At 40.7% G+C, this 22,982-nt stretch overlaps 1 protein-coding gene across 1 annotated transcript; it reads right to left on the bottom strand.

Moving 5' to 3' along the window:
• Positions 1-6,083: 6,083 nt before the first annotated feature.
• On the bottom strand, positions 6,084-19,130 carry LOC106632693 (P2X purinoceptor 5). Its single transcript, XM_042222531.1, has 13 exons — positions 18,980-19,130; positions 16,476-16,626; positions 16,310-16,381; positions 13,332-13,407; positions 13,114-13,210; positions 12,676-12,756; positions 12,419-12,560; positions 11,021-11,157; positions 10,771-10,864; positions 8,377-8,442; positions 8,194-8,276; positions 7,668-7,730; positions 6,084-7,498 (listed from the first exon to the last, which is right to left on the bottom strand). Exons 1-13 carry the CDS (start codon positions 19,102-19,104, stop codon positions 7,369-7,371), a joined length of 1,317 nt encoding a protein of 438 aa, XP_042078465.1. The 5' UTR covers positions 19,105-19,130; the 3' UTR covers positions 6,084-7,368.
• Between the last annotated feature and the right edge of the window lie 3,852 nt (positions 19,131-22,982).

Below are 22,982 nucleotides of genomic sequence, written 5' to 3'. Positions count from 1 at the left end.
AAATTCATAACTACGCTTTTCTGCCACCTGAAGCATAGAAAATGGTATCTTAAGAAAGAAACACAGGCGTGTGATATAAACGCTTGCTCACAAAAAACCCAGCTGTTTGCTAAATCATCTGTTGAAGAAACTATAGTGCCAAAACTCATTTTAAATACCTTGTGTTAATGCCTCTCATATTTAATCGCTCACTGAACAGATGTTGGGTTCTTTAATTAAGTAACCTCTGAGTTTTGTTACCTCCCAGTAAGTGCTAATGCAATCTGCTTCACAAACCTGTAACTAGAATTGCTGAACATCCTATTTTCCACGTTGCTGAGCTGATTCTAATGATCACCTGATAATGGCCTATAACAGTAATAAGTTCTGAGGTGGTAAAGCCAGCAGTCAACAGGTTTAATCCAACCTGAAATGCTGAACTTTATTGTCTAACTTAAAACATATTAATCATATAGTCAGGAAACTTTACATTATTCAGCTGATGCTGTGAGATAAAGGTTTGATTTCTATTCCAATTAATTTTCTAAAGTTTAGGATACTAAATTAGTTCAAAGTACCTAATTAGTGGACCAATAGTGACTATTGTCTCCTGAAGGGCCATAGCCAGAGGCAAATGTTTCAAAAGTTGTTTTTTTTGTTTTTTGTTTTTTTTTACAAAACAACTTGAGGTAATAGCATTTCTTTAGCATTTTAAGTTTGGACAAAGTAGCAGTGACAGCCCCTGTGGTCCGTGACATTGTTTGCAGGGTTTAATTAAGTCACAGCCACTCTTGATAGAGTTAGTTAAAGTCATGAGCTCCTGTTGACTTTGGAATGGTTGAGTAAAGCATATTCATGTTGTTGCTTTGATTGTTTTTAATCATTAAAGGATCAGGAGAAGTTAAAGGAAGGGTACAGTGGATCCAGTGTTATACCAAAAAGACAATAGCTATCTGTAGAAGGTCTGAATAAATCTGCTGGATTACTTAAGCTGTATCCCATCCTGAGTTATGGAAGTTCAACCTGCATAGTATTAAACCCAAACAGTGCATCAAAAGAGAAAATCACGCTTAAGATAAGATTTGTGTAAAGAAAGCCATTAAAAAGTTGTAACATTTTAAAAGGGTTTTTTTTCAATCCATCTCCTCAGTGAGCACACATTTCCTCAGGGCTTCTGTATTTCTGGCATTGGGACTGATCAAACAAGACATTACATTTAGCAATTTTGATGCATGGAAACTAATAAGGTGATTACTGTGTATTAGATACAACTTTAATTCTTATTCCTTTTTTTTTTAATTTGGCAAATATGATACATTGAAAATTCATGGGTGGTCATTACGACCTTATTTCTTCTACTGCTAATCTGTTTAAATACACACACACACACAAAGACGAAAGTAAATTCTGCACAGCAAATGGGAAATTGTCATAAAGCTTGTTAATTGTATGCAATTTTCAGTTTTTACTAATTTACATCTGTTTAACATTTTAAAAAATGCCGTGAACTGCCAAGCTAAAATGATCTATCATAGCAAGAAATTAACATGAAGCACACTGGTCCAAAATATTTACCTATCATTAAAAAAACAAAAACAAAAAACATATTAACCTTCTAGGACCTGGCGTCCACATATGTGGACATTACATTTTGGGATGTCTAGACCAAAATACTTAATTTTTCTCTACAAGGGCCTGATATCCACTATGAGGGCATTATGCTGTCACTGTTCTATCAAAATTTAAAACCAGTGTCCTCATATGTGGATCTCATTTGTCTCAGAAACAAAAATTCGATTAAAAAAAATCTGGTAATTCTTTGTTTTTATATTCATCAGGTCCCAATCAAGCCAAATAGCAAAGAAAAAAATGCTTGCCATGAAAGAGTTCGGAGGTTAAATAACAACCCCCAAAATGTAATGATTAGTTAAAATGCATGAATCAGAAGTAACTAAATAAGTCGTAACAGCCGGGTTATGGATGATCGCATGCAGGGGTGTGCGGAGAGCACTAAGGAAATCAGAAGGCTCGTGGAGGAAGTCTGTGACAACATGTCTCAGTAGGCTTCCATAAAGAATGTGGTCAGGTGATCATTAGGCCCTAAATCAGTGTGTGTAAAGTGAGGGAGCCCAGTGCATCGTGATTATGGAATGGAAGCAGAGGACACAGCGCGGCGGAACCACGAGGGGGCAAACCGAAGCTAAACCGGGACCGTCGAAGGGGGGGAAGCGCACAGGGGAGCGCGGACACAGCACCACAAACATTACAAGAGATGCCACCACCCAGGGCAGATGGTGCCGAGAAAGTGGGGAGACGAGGGCGAAGCACAGAACAAGGGGGGCATAAAGGTAGAGACGAAAACACTGGTGGGAGATGGACACAAAAAGATCGGACCAGAAACAGTGGAGAGGTGGGAATACTGTGTAAACCGAAAAAGAAAAACGACGCCAAGCTAAAATACAACGGAAACAACTGGATAGCTAATGTGACGGGGCAAGAGGGGGTAAAAGAAACGTCAGTAGGTACAGGTGTGGAGTGAACACCACTGCTCCTCACCTCGTCCCCAGAGCGCTCATGGCCTCGGGAAAAGCTTGAGGGCAGTGCTGCAGTGCAGCACAAGGCGTAGCCCGGGATCCCAGGGGAAGGGAAGGAGAGCAGAGTGAGGGCGGCCGAGGAAAGGCACAGACGGCCAGAAAATAGAAGGGTGAGAACGAGGACGAGGGGACGTGGGGAGTGGATGCAGGATGACGCCAGAGGACCAAGCGCAGAGAGGCAAGTCCGGCGACTGGTCGGTGTGTGGAAAACCGCGGGGGAACAGTGGGCAGGAAGGTAAAGTGGGAGAGGAAGAAAAGAAGAAAGGTGGTACAGTGGCCGAATAATACAAACGCAGCAATAAGCTGGAAATGGAACCAAAGTGTGGATATCGGGGGAGGCTGGCAGAAAGCCCGATGGGCACTCACGTGCGCATAGTGCGTAGAGTACGGGCCACCAAAGACACAGGTTCGTGGAGCGCCAGGCGTGCTAAATGCGTCCACTTAAGCGCCGTGGAGTTAAGGAAAGGAAAGAGGATCAGTGAAGGTAAGCCAAGATGGGTAAGGAGGGTGGCGAATGGGACCCAGGCAACCTCCAATAACAGCCAGGTTACTGCCACCGTGTCGGGTGGGTCCATGATGGACGTGGTCGGCGCATAGAATGACAATAGCTGGGAAGAGATGTGAAACAGAGACGATCCAGCAGTGAAGGGCAGGTCTCCCAAACACAAATTACTCATACGTCTGATAAATCCTCCCGTCGTCTGAAGATGTACGCAGTGCAGCCAAACACCACTACTCTGTGCTGTAGGCAGCAAGGGAGGTGAGCTTAAACAGTCTCAAGCTGTCAGCGGAAACGTAACTTCATTGCACTACTGCAAACAATTAAGATATGATTTACCATGCTGGATAAATACGCCGTGCCCCGTAACACAAAATCGCATCTTCATACAATAAGATCAAATCACATCAAATAAATTATGAATGTAATTAAAAAGTGTTCCCAACTAAAACTACTCCTAACTGATTAAACTTATAAATTATCAGCATCTCAGAATTGTATTTTAAAAACAAAACACTAAATATTAATTATCCAATATAGCATGTTTTAAGGCCCCAGATTTGTTTCTATACATAATTAAGTGGATTCATTCAGTGAGTCACACATCTTCTGGGTAGACATAAATCAAATGGCAGACCGACCATTTATCAAACTGCCTATCAAAAAACACACTAAATGATAGCAACTACTCTAAAAGCACACTGAAAATGTAACAAATTTTTTGTAAATATATTCAATACACTTTCTGTTAAAAATGAATGGAGGTTAACCGTTCAGACAGAGATTTATATCTTAGTATCTTAGTGTCATTTATGAATGGCTTTCCATCTAGAGTCAGTATCAAGTTGAGATTAATTTGTTAAAGAATTTAATTGTTGCTAAGGTAGTGGCATTCCCATTAAACTAAGATGTATTCAATTCAATTCAGTTTTATTTATAAAGCGCCAAATCACAACAACAGTCAGCTCAAGGCGCTTTATATTGTAAGGTAGACCCTACAGTAATACATACAGAGAAATACCCAACAATCATATGACTCCCTATGAGCAAGCACTTTGTCGACAGTGGGAAGGAAAAACTCCTTCCCACTGCTAGTAATAAAATTCGTAATAATTTGAATATTTTTGTGTTCTGTTACCACCTAGAGAAATATAGCCTCCTAGAAAGTGGTCCAAGAAGTAAAAATTGTAGTGGGATGCAATGGGGAAAAGGGAGGCTGGTGGAGACCAGTGATCAGGGGTCAAAAAGACAGAAGCGGAACTAACCTAACAAAGAAACACGGAGCTAGTAAGCAAGCCTCTTCTAAGGCAAGGACATCGGTTGAGTAATCTGTAGATGATAACCGTGTGATGAAGTAACATAAGATGGGTACTTGATACAGCACACATATCACCTTAAGTGTATTCCGGCGTGGTCTGTTCATTACACACAGCAGCCACGTATCCTCGTGCTGAAAAACAGCTTTCCAACTCATTAGCACAGGACAAGGGTCTGGGTTGTCAAGGGAGGTGGCCAGAGAGTTGGCAGTGAAGTCAGTGAGATGGGGTGGGGTGCAGGATGGACGGTTCTGCGCCAGGGAGGCGGACTGCGGATAGGAAGCGGGAGACCGAGCATTTTAATGAGAGGGAGGTCTGGTCAAAAGGTGGCTGAAGAGAATGGGGGTCGTGTGGTCGATTAGGCATACAGGAGATAGCGGGTGTAGCAGGGTAACAAATTAGAAAATGCGCAGGACTGAGTAACCCGTGGTGATGCAGGGTCAAACATATCTCAGGAGGGTAGGGTGGCGACACAGAGTGTGTGGCGGTCGGAATTAAGGTAAATAAATGGCAGGCAAAGGGGTAGAAGATGTAGGAATGTAGGGGTGCAGCAGAGCTCACGTCATAGTTAGACTTGATGTAGCAAAACCAAAAGACACAGGGCGTTAAGGGCCATCTGAAACGATAAAACCGGCCAATGTGAACAGGCTGAAAAGTGCCGTGAGATGGGGTCTAAGAAGTGTGAGTGATGCTGAGAAGAGGAAGAGGCACCCAGGCGCTCATCAGCATTCATCACCTGAAAGCTGAGCCTAAAAGACCTTGCCCACAACGTCAGCCTTAGGTAGCAGAGAACTACCATCGAACAAGTGTTTGCCTCGCATGAATGGCACCGCAAAACTGTTCTAAGGGGGCGAAGCGAGTGCCTGGTTGGCTGGACGAGCATTTGCATAACTAAGCGTGTATGATTACAGGCGTCAAGTGCTGCAGGAATAGGGCAGGGAGCAAAGCAGGGAAGTTCGCTCTAGCACAGCGGCAAGGGAGGGAAAAATGCATGTTGGTGTGGCTCGCGGCTCAGATCGCTGCCGAGGAACAAAAAGAAGAAAAGCAGGGGTGGGTGCAGAGCTAACGCAATAACGTATGAAGACCTTGCGGAGAGATTACGGCACTGTCGTAAACTCAGCAAACACCAGTAGGAGACAGAGAAGGCAGGACCTTCCATCAGCCGACTACGCGGGCAAAACAGGCGATCGCCCACCGCCAGACTGGTGGAGAGTGGAGAGAGTAACCACGCAGCTAATTGACCACCCAGGGAAGAGGACCAGGCAGCAAAGGAAAACTTAACAGTCCTTGCAGGACGGAAATAAGAAGAGGGCAGTGGAACACCTGGATGAAGGGGAGCCCTATTCGGTACGAGTATCATATCACCAGCAGGCAGAAGCCAGGGTCAGGAACTACATTTGCTGTGTCTCCCTCTCCGGCCCCGTCAGCGAAGGATGAATGTGCTACCTCGCATGCATGGCCTCCGGACAACATGAGTCAGTCTAAAAGACAGGTGTGTGTACGCATGTGTCGCGAACACAGACACTGAAGGGCAGCGCTAGCCCTGCTCACTCTCCAATTCGATCACGGCAAAGCACGACATCAATCTAAAAACACCAACACAGACAGAAAGTACACAAACGTAGGAAAAACTGGGCTGGAACCATGCTGTATATGGAAAAAGCAAGATATATCCACAATGTTTTAAATAATGACTGCAGACTTTCTCTTTCTTTTTCTTTTTTTGCTCAGTTCAGATATTACAAACAATTTTTCTTAAAACTTCATGTGTAGCTAGGTTGGCTAAGCATTTGACCTTGACCTTCACTGTTAGTACCCAAGGTCATAGTTGACCCAGAAAAATTATAGTATATATTGTTTCAAGGTCAAAGATCAGGGATCAGTGTGTTGTTATAAAAGCAGGCTGATGTAGCATTTTATAATAAAACCAGCCCAGCACCAGCGTGACGCAACAGAAACGACATAAATTACTAAAGTTTTCGTATGACCACTTTCTTTTTGTGGGGATTTGTGCTCTCTGAAGCTCTTGTTCAATTCACTTCAATTCAGTTCAGTTGAAATAAATTCAGTTTAACCTATATAATACCAAAACAGAACAACGGCTGCTTCAGGGTACTTAAACTAAAACATACAATGAACATTTAACAGTATTTCTAAAGAACACAGCACAGCACTGGAAAACACTAGATGTCTTTCTGAAGTGATGTAATCAAATTTAAAGAAGTGCTTCCTCCTTTGTTATGCTCTTCAGTGGGATGTGCGAACAAAATACAAAGCAGCCACCTAAACTTTGCTCCCACAGAGGTTGATCTGGTTGGTTATAGTGGTACATGCTCACTGCAAATTGTTTGTTACTCTACTAAAACAAAAGCCCTCCATGACGCTTGGACATTCTACTATTCATCACACATTCATGGAGTTCCACAGGGGTCTGTGCTTGTATCAGTAATTTTTACATTATACATGCTTATACATCGTTAGTCAATTTAAATAAAAATGTAGCACTGATTTCTTTCATCTACACAGTATCTCTTAAATGGAAACTTTCCTATATAGGAGTGATGCTGAAAATATAGTTCATGCTTACATTTTTTGTAGGCTGGACTATTAATCCAAAGTAAGTAAATAAATGGCAGATAGAAATGAGTCCTGCGTTTCATGTATGCACAGGACTGGAATTTTTGGCCGTTTCAATGAGGGCACACAACTCTGTGAAAACAACTGAAAACGATAGTGTGGACATGGAGCATTTTCAGACGAAAATGCCATTTTTAAATTTATCCGGGCTAGTGTGGACGTAGCATAAAGCACCGTGAGGTGACTGTTATTGTGAAGTGGGGTTACATAAATAACTCTAAATTGAACTGAATAGTGTTAAAAGAAAAAAAAAGTCACAGTCATGAAAGTAAACAGATAAAAGTTCAGTAAGTTCAGTAAACTTGGTTTATGTTCTTCATAATAATGCTAAAATATTTTATGGCTAAACTTGTGAAATGAGGTTAGGACATGACCTTTGAACACTTAATAGTTGATATGTTACACTATTTTGATTGTCCTTTTCCATTTTGTTCTTCATATCTTTCATGGCACAGTTTCTGCAGATCAGAGACCTGTTGTAACAAATAGTAAAGAAGCGTAAATTAACCACAGATCACACCAGAAATGCATTTTTTTAGTCATACATGAACATATATCCTTAACTAGAAATCAAAATCCACACAAACACACATGCACACGCAACAATACAGTCTTTAAAGACAAATGAGAGCAGAAACATACCCCTCTGACAGCCCATTACTGCATGTTTCCTGGACGTTTTCACCTTTCTTCACTTTTTCCTGACTGAAAATTTGTAAAAACTGTATTACTTCAATAGTTAGATAATAATGAATGATGTAGGATCTTTTTATTAATAACAAGTAATAAACCACAATGAAAACACCTCACTACAAATGAAATTGGGAACTTGTAATAAAGTGATTATCAGTGTTGTAGGGCTCAGTATAACTCCTGGAAATGTTTAAGGTTAAGCATGTTTTATGTCCTGTGAGGACCATAATAGCTTTTAATTAACCCCAAAACACAAGCTTATGTCTTGATTTTAAATAGCATATGTTATTGGACTCAATTATTAAATCAATCAAACTATTCAAATTATATATCACATTAAATATATGTATTTTAAAAAATCTAATGTGAAGTTATTTTAGCTCATTATTCTCTATACACACATACTGTGGTCCTTTCAATATGGAAAAAAACCTAAGAAATGTCTACATCCGTACTCGTGTGTTGCTTTTCATACTTTAGGACTTCAAACTTCTGGTCTTTGTAAGACTTCTTCCCCGTAGTTAAATAAAGGAGGACAATGTCGCAGAAGAAGGTTCCCTGTTGAAAAGAATTTTATTCAATTCTGTGATATGTATGTAAAAAAAATGCTGTTCAATTCATTTAATATCATGTTGATTTAATTATTAATGATACTCACAGCTCCCATCACAGCCAGTCCTGAACCAATATTGACGACCAAGGGGACTATGGCAAACTTTCCAGCCTGTGGAGGAGATCAGAAACCCAAGAGATGTTTTTAAATAGGAGTTTATTACAATTTATTTTTGTTCAAAGAGCAAAGACTGCAGTGCTCTTTTCAAATCATTCCTTTTTTCTTTTCTTTTTTTTTTTACCAGTCCCGTTTGGTTCTTTTGCCATCAGAATTATTGTCTAAAGGCAAAGAAAGAGGACAGCCCACCTGACCCCACCACAGAGAAAACTGCACCCACCCCGTCATCCACTCATCTTCCAGACTACACAAGACAATAGACACCCAGGCTGAGTTTTTCTCCTGTATCTCCTGTATCTCCCCCATCTGCAGAGTGAGTTCCTGGAGAGAGGAGACCTCCTGCAAGATATAACAGCCTCCCCCACCAGTTGAAGAGCCCCTCAGGTGGCTCGATGTACTGGCGGCACCCTGCGCCAGGGCTGAGCCCCCATACACCCACCCACCCGCAACCCCGGCAACATACCAACCAGGACCCAAGGCCCAGCCAGGGCCCCAGCCCGGAGACGGAGCACCCTCAGAACCCCACACCCGACCCGGACCCACCCAGGGGCAGCCAGGCTACCAGGTCAGTAACCCACGTCCATCAGCACAGACCCTCCCCTAGCCCCGCTGCATGCAGCCACGAGGAAACCATCACCTAAGAGCCAAGAGAGCCCTTAACAGGACATGACCGCAACCCCAGGTTGAGCCCTCCAAGGAAGACGCCCCTGGGGAATCCCCCGACGCCCCAAGCCTGTCTCTACCCCCAATCACAACAGCGAAGGTGGGACCAAACTATAACCCCCCACCGCCACTAGGTGATGGAGCTGATCAAAGGAGCCCAGAGCAATTGATCTGATGTGGTGGCAGAGGCTGTATCTATTAGATAATTTCTATATTGGTTAGAATTAAGATTATTTTTTATTTTTCCCGTTCATGAGGACTGTTTTCTTGGCAATGCATAGGGCAGTGAAAAAAGTTAAGTTAACTGATAAATCCGCTTCCCATTTTGCAATAGGAAGTGATATTGATTCATCTGTTTTAGAAAGCATTCTGTATATTTTGGAGAGTAATTTTGGGGTTTTACGAGTAAGAAATTGTACCACACTCGATGGTGTTTGTAGTTCAACTTGACCCGGTTTAAATTTCTTTTTTTTACTATGGATTTAATTTGTTTATATTCTAAAAATCTTTTCTTGTTGATCCCATATTGTGTAACTAGTCTGTCAAATGGAATAAATTCTGTTCCTTCTAATATATGTTCTAAATATTTGATTCCTTTACTACTCCAATCTGGAAAGTTTATCATATTGTTTTGTAACATGTCAGGGTTGTTCCAGATAGGTGTGCGTTTGCATGGGATTAATGAAGACGCCGTCAATTTTAGAAACTCCCACCATGCTGTCAGAGAAGAGCTGATGTTGATGCTTTTAAAGCATTCATGTCGTTGGATGTTTGACCTGATAAATGGTAGATCTGAAATCTCTAGATTATTGCAAAGTACGTGTTCTACATCTAGCCAAGGTTCATCTAAGAGGGTGTGTTTTAGCCATCCTGAGATAAATTGAAGCCTGTTGGCTAAGAAGTAGTGCTGAAAGTTAGGTAGTTCTAATCCTCCTTTATCCTTGGTTCTTTGTATTGTTTTTTTAAGCCTATACATGGGGGTTTATCTTTCCAAAGGAATTTGGACATATATGAATCTAGAGATCTGAACCAATCTTATGGTGGTTTAGTTGGGATCATTGAGAATGAATAATTTATTTTTGGTAAGACCATCATTTTTATAGCGGCAACCCTTCCCATGAGTGATATGGGTAGACATTTCCATCTAGCCAGGTCGCCTTCTACTGTCTTTAAAAGTGGGATATGGCTTAATTTGGTTAGATATGCAAGCTTGGGAGAAACATTAATACCTAAATATTTTATATTTCCAGTTTGCAGTGGTGTAGAAGAAAAATTATGGAAGGAGCAATTAATCAGAAGGACTGTAGATTTTGACCAGTTAATTGAGTAATCTGATATTCTTGCAAAAGAGTTTATCAATTCAATCACCCCAGAGATATTGGTTTGTGAGTTTTGGAGAAAAAGTAACACATCATCCGCATAAAGTCTGATTTTATGTTCCACGTTCTTGCAGTTTATGCCCTTAATTACTGTATTCTGTCTAATTGTCAAATCATTCCTAATAACCCCTCTCCTAAGAAGAGAGGATACTACTACTAATAATAATAATGGTATTTTTGCATTGGTGTTATATGTATTGGCTTTATTACATAAATTATCTTATTGTAATGCATTGGCAACATTTATGCATTCATTCTGTCACTGATGCATTGTACATACCTTCCCATATATCAGGATATGAAATCGTATGCCATAAACTTTGTATAGAGATCGATAGCTTTCACCAGTAGCATTTTTAAAGTATCTTGCATGTCTGTTAGAGAAGAAAACAAAAATATAAAAAATAAAATAAAGATAAACATAAATAACCTTTAGGTATGGTTATGGTTCTGTATTCCTTTCATAAGTTGTAAAGATGATTACATGTCTGTGCACCATGCCAACAAAGATGCTCTGCAGTGAGCCTCACCTGAAGTTAAATCCTGTTGCGATGCTCTTGTTGGAGACAGTGGCATCCAGGCGAGTGAACTGGTACTCTGGATTACAGTGAGAGGTGCCTTTGTCAAGGTCACAGTCCCACTGTATCACAATGCCAATAGCGCCACCCTAACAAAACAGCCAAAACATGCTTATTCTAAGATTTTTATTTTTATACATGTATTCAAATTTGGATACTTGTATGCATTCCATTAGTGGTGTTTTACCTGCGTTCATTCACAGCTGTATAGAAAACATTTGTTAAACATTAGCTACATCCTGCTAGTACCAGATCAGACCCCTTTAATCCTTCAGAACACAAAGAACTAATTCTTCATGGCACTGAACATTCCACAGAGAACAGTCCACATGACATGACAGAACCACACAGCTGCACATCAAGGGAATTAATTTCCCATTTCACCACATTCCACAGGTTCTCTGTTAGCTCTTGTGACTGGAGGCCATTATAGTTAAGTGAGCTCATTGCCATGTTCAAAAACAGTTTGAGATCAGGTTTTGTCAGAGTTTTGTGACATGGTGCGTTATCCTGCTGGAAGAAGCTGTCAGAAAATGGGTACACTGTGGCTATCAAGGAATAGAACTACAGAAAGTAATCTTGATCATGTCTTAATTCCTAAATGGATTGACTTGGTGCATTGTAATTGGCTGATTAGATATTCCACTTAATGATCCCAAATCCATCCATCCATCCATTCGCTTCCGCTTATCCTTTTCAGGGTCGCGGGGGGCGCTGGAGCCTATCCCAGCTGTCATAGGGCGAAAGGCGGGGTACACCCTGGACAGGTCGCCAGTCTGTCGCAGGGCAACACACAGGGACAGACAACCATTCACACTCACATTCACTCGCACATTCACACCTAGTGACAATTTGGATTAATCAATTAACCTATCCCCACAAGCTGCATGTCTTTGGACGGTGGGAGGAAGCCGGAGTACCCGGAGAGAACCCACGCAAACACGGGGAGAACATGCAAACTCCACACAGAAAGACCCCGGCCTGATGGTGGAATTGAACTCAGGACCTTCTTGCTGTGCGGCAACAGTGCTAACCACCGTGCCACCGTGCTGCCCATCCCAAATCCCAAATCATTAAGTGGAATGATTTGGGACAATTGAACAGTTGTACCTAATGAAGTAAGAAACATGAGAAACTTTGTTCAGTGGGACATGTTTCGGTTGTCTCACAATTTCTCCCAAGAACAATGAGCAAAGGTCATGACTAATAACAGTAACTAAAAAAAACCTTTAAGTCATGGATTCAGTCATCATAATTATTTTGGGGTATAAACTCTATGTGTGTTAGAAAGTAACATTTGAGGTTATATCACATTAACACAATCTTGAGAAAATACAATGTAATACTAACAAGTGTAGCCATGTCTTGGAAGTTGCATCCAGCTCTTCTCGTAATGTCTCCCAGGCGAAAGATGGGGCAGTAGGGGTATTGCTTCTCATCATATCTGCATTTCTTCAAGTAGGATTGATCAGTTGTTTTGAGGATGTTGGACCTCAGAGTTAAGAAAAACACATATTTATGGATGTGAACTGCTTATTGCACACAGCAATATCCAGCTAGTCAGCAAGTACAAGGAGATATTGTTGTAAATGTTAAAGAGGACTTACTTTGAAAATGAGAATTTAGGAAACTGGATGAAATTCTTGATGTAGATGGTGAAGTTTTCAGCATTTTTGAGCAAAGGCTTTCTGTGAAAACAAAATGTTAAGTAAATATAAATTTTTGTGAATAAATGTATAAGACAACAATAAAAACAAATCAAAGTCAAACCTTCCTGTAGCAGATAGAGAGGGATTGTGATTGAATTGCTGAGTGGGAAATGAACCCATCTATGACCCAGTGCTGTTTAATGTGAGCTGATACAATACTATTATAAGACTGGGTCATGAAGCTGAGTGTCTCAGTGTAGGACATCCTTAGTTTAGATTTAGTGCCAAACCTGTTGTGCTGACCCGATAAATGGCAACTACACATGATTTGCCTGAATGTTTGTGCATGTTAGTGCAGAGAGAAAGGAGGATTGGTCATTTCAAATTTGTCCTCACTGTGATTCGACGTTTTCTTCAGTTGGACACCAGCCAAAGATTTCACAGGTCCCATTGGAGTTTTCATTGTTTCTTATGCATTTGCCGCTCATGACTCCTTTAGACAACAGACAAAAAAAAAAACCTGTTTAAAAACATCTAAATGATCATGTGAAAAGAGTTTCTGATTCAGACATGTTTCACAATACTGATTTAATATCAGGATGTTTCTTTCTCACCATGACCAGACTCCACCATCTTTCCCTTTTTACAGTCCTCGTCAACACTACAGTGGCCATTAAGCACTTTGTGGCTCTGAGAACAAAAAAAGGACAGAGGCAATGTAAAAAAAAAAAAAAACACAACACAGAACCAAGTGTGATATAGTATATCGAACTAAATGATAAATACAGTGGGGCAAAAAAGTATTTAGTCAGCCACCGATTGTGCAAGTTCCCCCACTTAAAATGATGACAGAGGTCAGTAATTTGCACCAGAGGTACACTTCAACTGTGAGAGACAGAATGTGAAAAAAAATCCATGAATCACATGGTAGGATTTGTAAAGAATTTATTCGTAAATCAGGGTGGAAAATAAGTATTTGGTCACCTCAAACAAGGAAAATCTCTGGCTCTCACAGACCTGTAACGTCTTCTGTAAGAAGCTTTTCTGTCCCCCACTTGTTACCTGTATGAATGGCACCTGTTTGAACTCATCATCTGTATAAAAGACACCTGTCCACAGCCTCAAACAGTCAGACTCCAAACTCCGCCATGGCCAAGACCAAAGAGCTTTCGAAGGACACCAGGAAAAGTATTGTAGACCTGCACCAGACTGGGAAGAGTGAATCTACAATAGGCAAGCAGCTTGGTGTGAAAAAATCAACTGTGGGAGCAATCATCAGAAAATGGAAGACATACAAGACCACTGATAATCTCCCTCGATCTGGGGCTCCACGCAAGATCTCATCCCGTGGGGTCAAAATGATCATGAGAACGGTGAGCAAAGATCCCAGAACCACACGGGGGGACCTGGTGAATGACCTGCAGAGAGCTGGGACCAAAGTAACAAAGGTCACCATCAGTAACACACTACAACGGCAGGGAATCAAATCCCGCAGTGCCAGACGTGTTCCGCTGCTGAAGCCAGTGCATGTCCAGGCCCGTCTGAAGTTTGCCAGAGAGCACATGGATGATACAGCAGAGGATTGGGAGAATGTCATGTGGTCAGATGAAACCAAAGTAGAACTTTTTGGTATAAACTCAACTCGTCGTGTTTGGAGGAAGAAGAATACTGAGTTGCATCCCAAGAACACCATACCTACTGTGAAGCATGGGGGTGGAAACATCATGCTATGGGGCTGTTTTTCTGCCAAGGGGACAGGACGACTGATCCGTGTTAAGGACAGAATGAATGGGGCCATGTATCGTGAGATTTTGAGCCAAAACCTCCTTCCATCAGTGAGAACTTTGAAGATGAAACGAGGCTGGGTCTTCCAACATGACAATGATCCAAAACACACCGCCCGGGCAACAAAGGAGTGGCTCCGTAAGAAGCATTTGAAAGTCCTGGAGTGGCCTAGCCAGTCTCCAGACCTCAACCCCATAGAAAATCTGTGGCGGGAGTTGAAAGTCCGTGTTGCTCGGCGACAGCCCCAAAACATCACTGCTCTCGAGAAGATCTGCATGGAGGAATGGGCCAAAATACCAGCTACTGTGTGTGCAAACCTGGTAAAGACCTATAGTAAACGTTTGACCTCTGTTATTGCCAACAAAGGTTATGTTACAAAGTATTGAGTTGTATTTTTGTTATTGACCAAATACTTATTTTCCACCCTGATTTACGAATAAATTCTTTACAAATCCTACCATGTGGATTCATGGATTTTTTTTTCACATTCTGTCTCTCACAGTTGAAGTGTACCTCTGGTGCAAATTACTGACCTCTGTCATCATTTTAGGTGGGGGAACTTGCACAATCGGTGGCTGACTAAATACTTTTTTGCCCCCATATGTAAATGTAAGTCAAAAATAAGGGATACAAAGTCAGAATTTACAAATATAACACAAAAAGTAAATTTCAGTATATTTAAAGCAGTCAGAACTTGTTAGCATCCAAGAATATCTTAATCTAAAATAGAAGATTTCTGTATTCTAGCAACATGGTGAATATGAAAGTTAAATGAAGCCAAGGGTGTTAAATGGATGCATGTCTGTGCTTTTTCTATTTTACTAGAACTCAACCGTTAAAAATGGCACATGCTGCATGATACCAAAAGGCTCCCCTGCAAGTGTCAGACCCTGCTCTCGGTTTTGGTCAATATTTATAAGAGCACATTTTTATGGCTGTTTGTTTGGCTCTTCTTCTTAGCTGATGGCTATCAGGCAGGCAACCCAGAGAGTCTTCTGGGTTTACATACTGTATATTGTGAGCTGAAAATAAATCATGAATACTGACACACATACACACTCATATGATGATGATGGAGGTGACAAAATGGGTTAAGAGCTGTGAGGAAAACACTTCTCTGCTACCGTGCAAACAATATGTTACCATGCAGGAGAGGAATTACAGGTCAGCCACAAGCCAATGTGTATAACTTTAAACACATCACGCTATTGTCAGGTGGGCCATGAAGCACTGGAGGAAGCCTCCCCAGTCTGTTTTATTCACATGCAGAGTGATAAAGTAGTTTCATAAAATATCATTCTTCCACATTCTGGCACTTTATGGTGTTACCTATCTCATGTAATCACTTATTGAGAAAAAGTTTTTTCCTGTAAGTAACAGACAAAATGAAACAAATCCCCTAAATAAATAGTGGATACTCTCCTTAGAGTTAACATCATTTACTTGCAACACAGTATGACACACTCTATCTAACCTGTACTTGCAAGAGGAAACTGTCTGTGGTGTGGTGCATGATAGAAAAATTGGGCTGGCAGGTGAAAGGTTAAAGTGAAAGAGAAATCAACAGGAGAGGCAATATTTCCGTTGTCAGTAAAACAAGGGAATGTTAGAAGAATTGTTTTATTTGATGGCAAATGAGTCTGTAGAATGACCAGCAATTAAAACTGAGACAACGACCTGATCATCACCGCTGCCATTCATCAAATCTAAAAACAATGAAAACACCTCTTAGTTAAAGTTAGAAATACCATCACTGTGGTCTATCATGCCCAGTCAGTGATTTAAAGTGAAAACAAAATGTTCTCACCTCAGCACAGTAACCCATCTTCTGGTTTGGTGTCTCTAAGAAGCTGGTTACAACAAACAGAACATCTTCACCCTGAATGACAAAAAGAAAATAACAGACAAAATGTCAAAGTCTCATCAGCAGTGCATGGCTTTAATCTAGTCTGAAATATTAAAAGTGTTCTCACCTGTGGGGGGATGACATACTCCTCAGGTCCCCACACATGCAGACCAGATTCACTGGTGTTGGTCACCGCAGTTCCCTTCACTTTAGTTATGACAGAACTCTGGATGGCATCATCTATCTCCTGGTAGCCTTGCTTGACTATGAAAACCCACCTTTAAATCAAAGCAGAACTACCCAGTGTTCTCGCAGGTCTTTGGTAAAAGCTTTGGTGCAAACCTTGTGCAAATATTTTATATGTTTTTGCCTTTTTCAACTGTCTTTTGTGACATACAGTATGCAGTGAGGGGTGATACTGCTAGTCAGGTGTATCAAAGTGGTTGGCTTAGTGGGACTCTCTAACCTTGCAAGGCCTGGAATGAAGAGTTTGTTTTTTGTTTACATTTTTATTATTATTAATTAATTAATTGTATTTGTATTTGTATTTATTTATTTATTGTCATTGTCAGAGAACAATCCATAAGTAAATTGCCCAAATGAACTGGCTGTGTGACTGAACTTTGATTTCAACATATTGTGGAGGCTCAGGGGTCCTTTCATCTCTTAAAAAGAACCAAAATGGTTTAGTCCACACTGCGATTTACATTGTTCGCATAGGCAGAATAAAATACTTTAGCATATTTAGCAGATAGGAGGTTATACTGAAAGCTTACAAATACTAACCTCAAGTAAAATTTGGGCTTATTGAATGAGGGACCAGTGGTTCTCAGAGGACGTGCTGTGAGACAATGAGATCGTTCAGAGGACTTTCCGAATGTTTCCTGACTCTGTGTTTGCAAGGGGCACTTTAAACCACGGCCAGCTACTGGCTCTGAGATTGTAGCTATTTTCCAGAGCAATGGACTTGGTGTAGTTTAATTATCGCTTCTCACTTTCTGCTTTATTTTGATAGTTAATTGTCCCTTGTGCTTTTCATTTAGTTTTGCTTCGCCTTCTCACATCCTCCGTGATTTAGTTCAACTATATCTACTTCCCCGATTGCCCTTCTGTGTTTATAGAAAATGCCATCTTCCTGTGTCATCTGTCCCATCAGTCTCCTGGTCCCAGTTTGTTCCCATGCCTCAGTTTAGTTTCTTCTCTTAGGGTTCTGTTTTGCCTTTTGGACTTTTTACAACAGCCAAATAAAGCAGATTGTTTTGTTGCTAAACCCCTGCCTGTGTTCTGTATTTACATCACACTCAAAACAGTCTCCCAAATCAGCAAACTGTGACAATATACAAGCAGTCTCAGCGACCCTCTTCCATGTTGACCCACATCTCTGACGAATGTTTTAAAGGAATAAGTTAGCCAGCGGCTGTACATGACAATCAGTGGGTATTGTTGGGGTGGCCAGTAATGAGCAGTTCATATGCCATGTTCAATGAAAATCAATGATAAAGGTTTTCCACAAAGTCTGCACAGTTTGAAACCTCCCCACATTTGCAATCCTCAAAAATGATTCCTAATAATACTTTTTAGTTGCCACTAAACGATCTCACCTTGTGTCACATCATTTGGAGAAGGACCTGCTGTTTCATTGTGTTCAGCTGTCCTCATTAACACTGTGTCACATCTGATATTAACAGCAGCTCATAGCCAAATGATTTCTTAGTCACATTTGTGTGCTTTTCATATTCTTCTTTATTTGAGGTAAGACCACAGTAACAGTGTGCATTGGCAGTAACCTAATATCTTAGCTGTGAAATTGGTCTAACCCATTTTTCTAATTTTGCTAAGGGATAAAAGCAACATCAAAGCCTCCACTATTAATATAAACAAAGTTTGGATTAAAGCCCCCCCCCTCCCCCCATGAATGAGTGGGTAGCCCCCCTTTTCCTCCCACTATAACAACATTAAAGGAATCCTAACAGATCGTGGTTCAAACACTGCACGTCATAAACCTAATATAATCTGACGCATTTTCACACACCAAAACATTTAAACTCAGTTATAAAGATAAGTGTTGTGTAAAAATTGTTTTGTGCAGACTTATATGCACAGTTCTCTACATTCTACCCACATGACCCCTAAAGATTACTGTGTGCGGTTTTCGGCTGTCATCGGTAAGCCAGGAATAGACCCCTTGTGTTCCGTTTTCCGCCCCTGTTGTGTCCCAGGCAACACTTTTTTGAATTGTGTCGGGTAAAGCGAGACGCTGAACCGCATGCCACAAGTGCGCATAGGTTCGGGCAAAAACAAAAAACAAAACAGCGAAAGAGAAACGTTCATGTGGTATTTGCTCAAACGCATTTTGAGCATTTTAAGCATTTTATTTTTTAATTTTGCTTACTTCTTTAAAGTATAAAATAAGCGTGTAACGTGCGAATAGTCTACTATTCAATACAATAAAGGAACCGCTCATTCAAAAATTAATATTTTTTGTTTGTTTGTTTTATTCTGTTTACCAAACGATATGCTAGAGACAAAGCCCAAATGTTATTATATTTGTTCAGTGACTTATTTTAAGTTAACCCGTTAAGTAATAACATGTACAGTGCAGGAAATTATACGTGGCAATAATGCACTTACCCTATTATGTAACCAATGACAGATAACTGAAAAAGTCTGTGCAACACTCCGACTGCCTTATTTTTTGTATCAATGTATTTTTCTGTTTTGTAGTTCAGTAAGGAGTTGATCGCGGCCGTGGCCATCACGCAGCTCTTAGTCTGCAGTTTGATGTCAGTGTTAAAACGAAACTTGATTGTAATGGAAAGATTCGATGCGAGCTCTTACAGCAAACACCGCGTGGGAGGCGAAAACACACCTCATTGCACAACCACCGCCAAGCGTACATTAGCCACAATATGTATTTAGGTATTACTGTTGGACTTCCCTAGTATCAAAGGCAAGGCAGAATGGAAAAGGTAAAAGAACATCAACACGCAACAATTAACTGTAAAAACAAATTAAGCAAGGAAAAACAGGAAAGGGTCTCCTATAAAATGCCTGATTAAAATCTGTATTCATTGTTACGTTTGTTAATCCAGTTACTTGTTTTTAAACTGCATGATTTGTTATTTTTTAAAATTTATTTATTTATTTTAATCCAATTCCAATCCAATTTTATTCATAAAGCACTTTAAAATACCCAGCACAGGAACAAAGTGCTGTACAGAAAATAAGTTAAAACAATAGAAAAACAGAAAACAGCAAAATAAATAAATAAAACATAAAATTAAAACAGCCCTACATTAAAACAAAAACAAGATAAAACAGCATCGAATCACCTAAAAACAACTGAAATAAAAATAAAAACCAACATCTCACGTGGTGTCAAAGGCCAGGGTAAAGAGGTGGGTTTCCAAGAGTGACAGGTAAAGAACTGCCCTGTCTAATCTCTAAAGGAAGCTCGTTCCACAGTTTTGGAGCTTCTACAGCAAAAGCACGATCTCCTCTAAGTTTACGGCCAGTCCTGGGTATCTTCAGGAGCAGCTGATCATCTGACCTGAGAGAGCAGGTGGGTGTATAAGGCTGTAGCAGCTCAGAGAGATAAGATGGGGCTAGGCCATGGAGAGCTTTCAAAGTAAATAAAAGAATTTTAAAATGGATCCTACAAGAAATGGGCAGCCAGTGAAGTGAAGGTAAAACAGGGGAAATGTGCTCAAACTTTCGAGTGCCAGTTAAAAGACGAGCTGCGGCATTTTGCACCCTCTGTAGATGACTAATATATGATGCGCTGACCCCAATATAAAGTGCATTACAGTAATCCAGACGAGTGCTAACAATGGTGTGGATCACTGTCTCAAAGTGCTGCCGTGAAAGAATTGGCTTTATTTTTGCCAGCTGCCTGAGGTGAAAGAAGCTAGATTTTACCACTGCCTTAATTTGATTGTTAAACTTCAGATCACAGTCCACTTTGACCCCCAGGTTTGTGACAGTTGGCTTAACATACTGGGCCAGGGAATCTACATACACATTGGGGTCTCAGTGGGGCTACCAAAAACCATCACCTCTGTCTTTTTATCATTGAATTTTAAAAAGTTAACAGACATCCAAGCCTTAATGTCATCGAGACACTGAAGTAATGGCTGTGTAAGGTATCTGCCTTTTTTCTTTAGAGGGACATAGATCTGACAGTCATCAGCATAAAAGTGGAAATCAATGCCGTGCTTTCTCAGTACAGAACCAAGAGGAAGCAGATATAAAGAGAAGAAGAGGGGGCCTAGAACTGAGCCCTGTGGGACACCACACAAGAGGGGAGCGGGCTGACACAAAAAATTCGCCCCGCCAAGTAGGACCTGAACCACTCCAGTGCTGTGCCCCTAATGCCCACCCAGTGCTCCAAACGAGAGAATAAAATGGCATAATCCACGGTATCAAACGCAGCTGTCAAAAAAAGCACAAGAACAACACAGTCCCCAGCATCAGTCGCTAAAAATATGTCATTAAAAACTTTTAAAAGGGCTGATTCAGTGCTATGAAAGGGTTTAAAACCAGATTGGAAAACTTCTAACACATTTTGCTTTTCCAGGAAGGCCATTATTTGGCTGTAAACTACCTTTTCAAGAATTTTGGAAAGAAAAGGTAGTTTGGAGATAGGACTGTAATTTGCAAGAACCGTAGGATCAAGAGCAGGTTTTTTAATCAGGGGTTTGACTACTGCATGTTTAAAATCTTTAGGGACAACACCTGACATCAGACTATGGTTTACCAGCTCAAGAACCAAAGGACCAACTGTAGGTAACACCCCTTTTAAAAGTCGAGGAGGTACAGCATCATTTGGAGACCCTGCAGGCTTAAGATGACCAACAGTCTCCTTTAAAAAGGACAGAGTCACAGGCTCAAACCTGTCAAAGGCAGCAGAGCAGGAAACAGAGACTGAGAGGTCATGAGCACAAGGAGAGATTTGAGCCCTTGTGGAGGAGACCTTGTCAATAAAAAAGTGTAAAAGATTTTCACAGGCTTCTGATGAGGGCTCGATACTGTCAGTATATGGTGCATTAAGAACAGAGTTAATAGTTTTAAATAAAACACGGCAGTTTGACAAAAATAATGTCATATAAGTGTTTTCTTTTGGCATCTTTTGCAGTTCTTTGATATTGACGCCAACAGTCCTTCAGCATCTGGAATGACACTTGTAGTTTGTCCTTTTTCACTTGCGCTCAGCTCGACGGCAGTCAAGTCCGACAGCTCGGGTCATGTCGTTCAGCCAGGGCTCAGATTTAGTTTTAGGCAGTCTGGTTTTTAATGGAGCCACAGTGTCCATATAGGCACTGACGTTGTGTTGTTTTTAAGCCCCCCCCCCTTAACTGCTTTTCTGTTTATTTAATTTGTAATGTAATCACTTATAATCCCGCCTTAATTGCCCATTAAGATATAAAATTGAAATGCTTTGGATTGTAAACAGTTAATTTGCCGTGATACTAGATTGTAACTACAGATATTTGGTTGGAAATTACTCACAGGTAAAGTTCAAAAATTAAAATTGCATTTAACAAAACCTGCGATTTGTTTTCATCATGACAAATCTGCCTCTGCAATACTGTTCAGATCTATTTTAACAAATCCCTGTCTTAATAATAATCAATAAAATGAGAAAAGAAACACATTTTCTAAAAAAAAAAATCAAATCAAATCATATCACTGCATGTATGGATGACTAGTAGGCCTACTGTGAAAAAGTCATTCATGAAACAATATTGTTGCACCCACAACGTCGTCATGGGGCTGGGACTGTGACCCAGGGATCATGCATTATTTTTGGGTTTGATGAATATTTATTACTTTCATTTGTCTTCTCGAATGCTTATGGTTGTTTGTTGGTGTGATCTGCTCCTGGTCCCTTGCTTCCCTGTGCACGAGTTGGAGTGAGTTTGTGTGTTTGTGTGTGTGCCTGGAGAGCCTCTTGCCTTTGAGCCAGCCACACCTGGGATTAATCCCTCACCTGTTGCCGATCTGCCTATCAAGGAGCCCTACTTAAGAGAGCAGTGGAGCGGCAGTTGGTGTGGGATAGTTACACTAGGAACACAGTTAGTTGTCAAGCTCATATGATTATGATTTCTGTTATCTCTTGTGGAATGGTTTAAGTGTTTTTGTTGGCTGGTAGATAGGGCTGTACTGAGTGTGGAATCTTTTGTTTCTAGGTCAAATGCAGAAACGTGCAGAGGGAGCAGCACACATAGGCACCAAGGAGGACAAAGCTTCAACACATCAAGGAGAGGAATCACAACTATTAAGCTAGGCGGCTGATATGTATTTGCATTTGAATGTGTTAATAATGTATGTTTAAATACTTTGATTATTTTCATGTTGGCTTGAAATAAAATATCTCCCTCTACTGTTACTCCAGTGTACTGCAACACACTGCAACTTCTGCATGCCTGTCCTCAAATGGAGATGACCAACATCCTTATTACACATTTTTCCCTGATTTGGGGTTGGTTATTACTGCTGCCCACCTGGAAAGCATTAGCAAAAGGCTCCGACCACACTTTGGGATTCAATCATCGAGATCAGGGGTGTCAAGCATCAAGACGGATAGTTTTGAAAAATATGAAGGAGAGGATAAATGTTGGACTATTTACTACAT

Source organism: Haplochromis burtoni, unplaced genomic scaffold (assembly GCF_018398535.1).
Source record: "Haplochromis burtoni strain Fernald_Lab_line unplaced genomic scaffold, NCSU_Asbu1 Contig_88, whole genome shotgun sequence".
Classification (NCBI taxonomy): Eukaryota; Metazoa; Chordata; class Actinopteri; order Cichliformes; family Cichlidae; genus Haplochromis; species Haplochromis burtoni.
The sequence above is the reverse complement of the archived record's forward strand: the minus strand, read 5'-3'. Positions and strand labels throughout refer to the sequence as shown.

What these genes read in the sequence shown, in the direction of transcription:
- LOC106632693 (XM_042222531.1), bottom strand. Translation starts at nt 19,104, where the DNA reads ATGGCCACGGCCGCGATCAACTCCTTACTGAACTACAAAACAGAAAAA. An exon ending in GAAGAAAACGTCGAATCACA is followed by an intron (nt 12,757 to 13,113) that starts GTGAGGACAAAT and finishes TTGTTTTCACAG; the next exon opens with AAAGCCTTTGCTCAAAAATG. An exon ending in TCCAAGACATGGCTACACTT is followed by an intron (nt 11,158 to 12,418) that starts GTTAGTATTACA and finishes CTGTTTTGTTAG; the next exon opens with GGTGGCGCTATTGGCATTGT.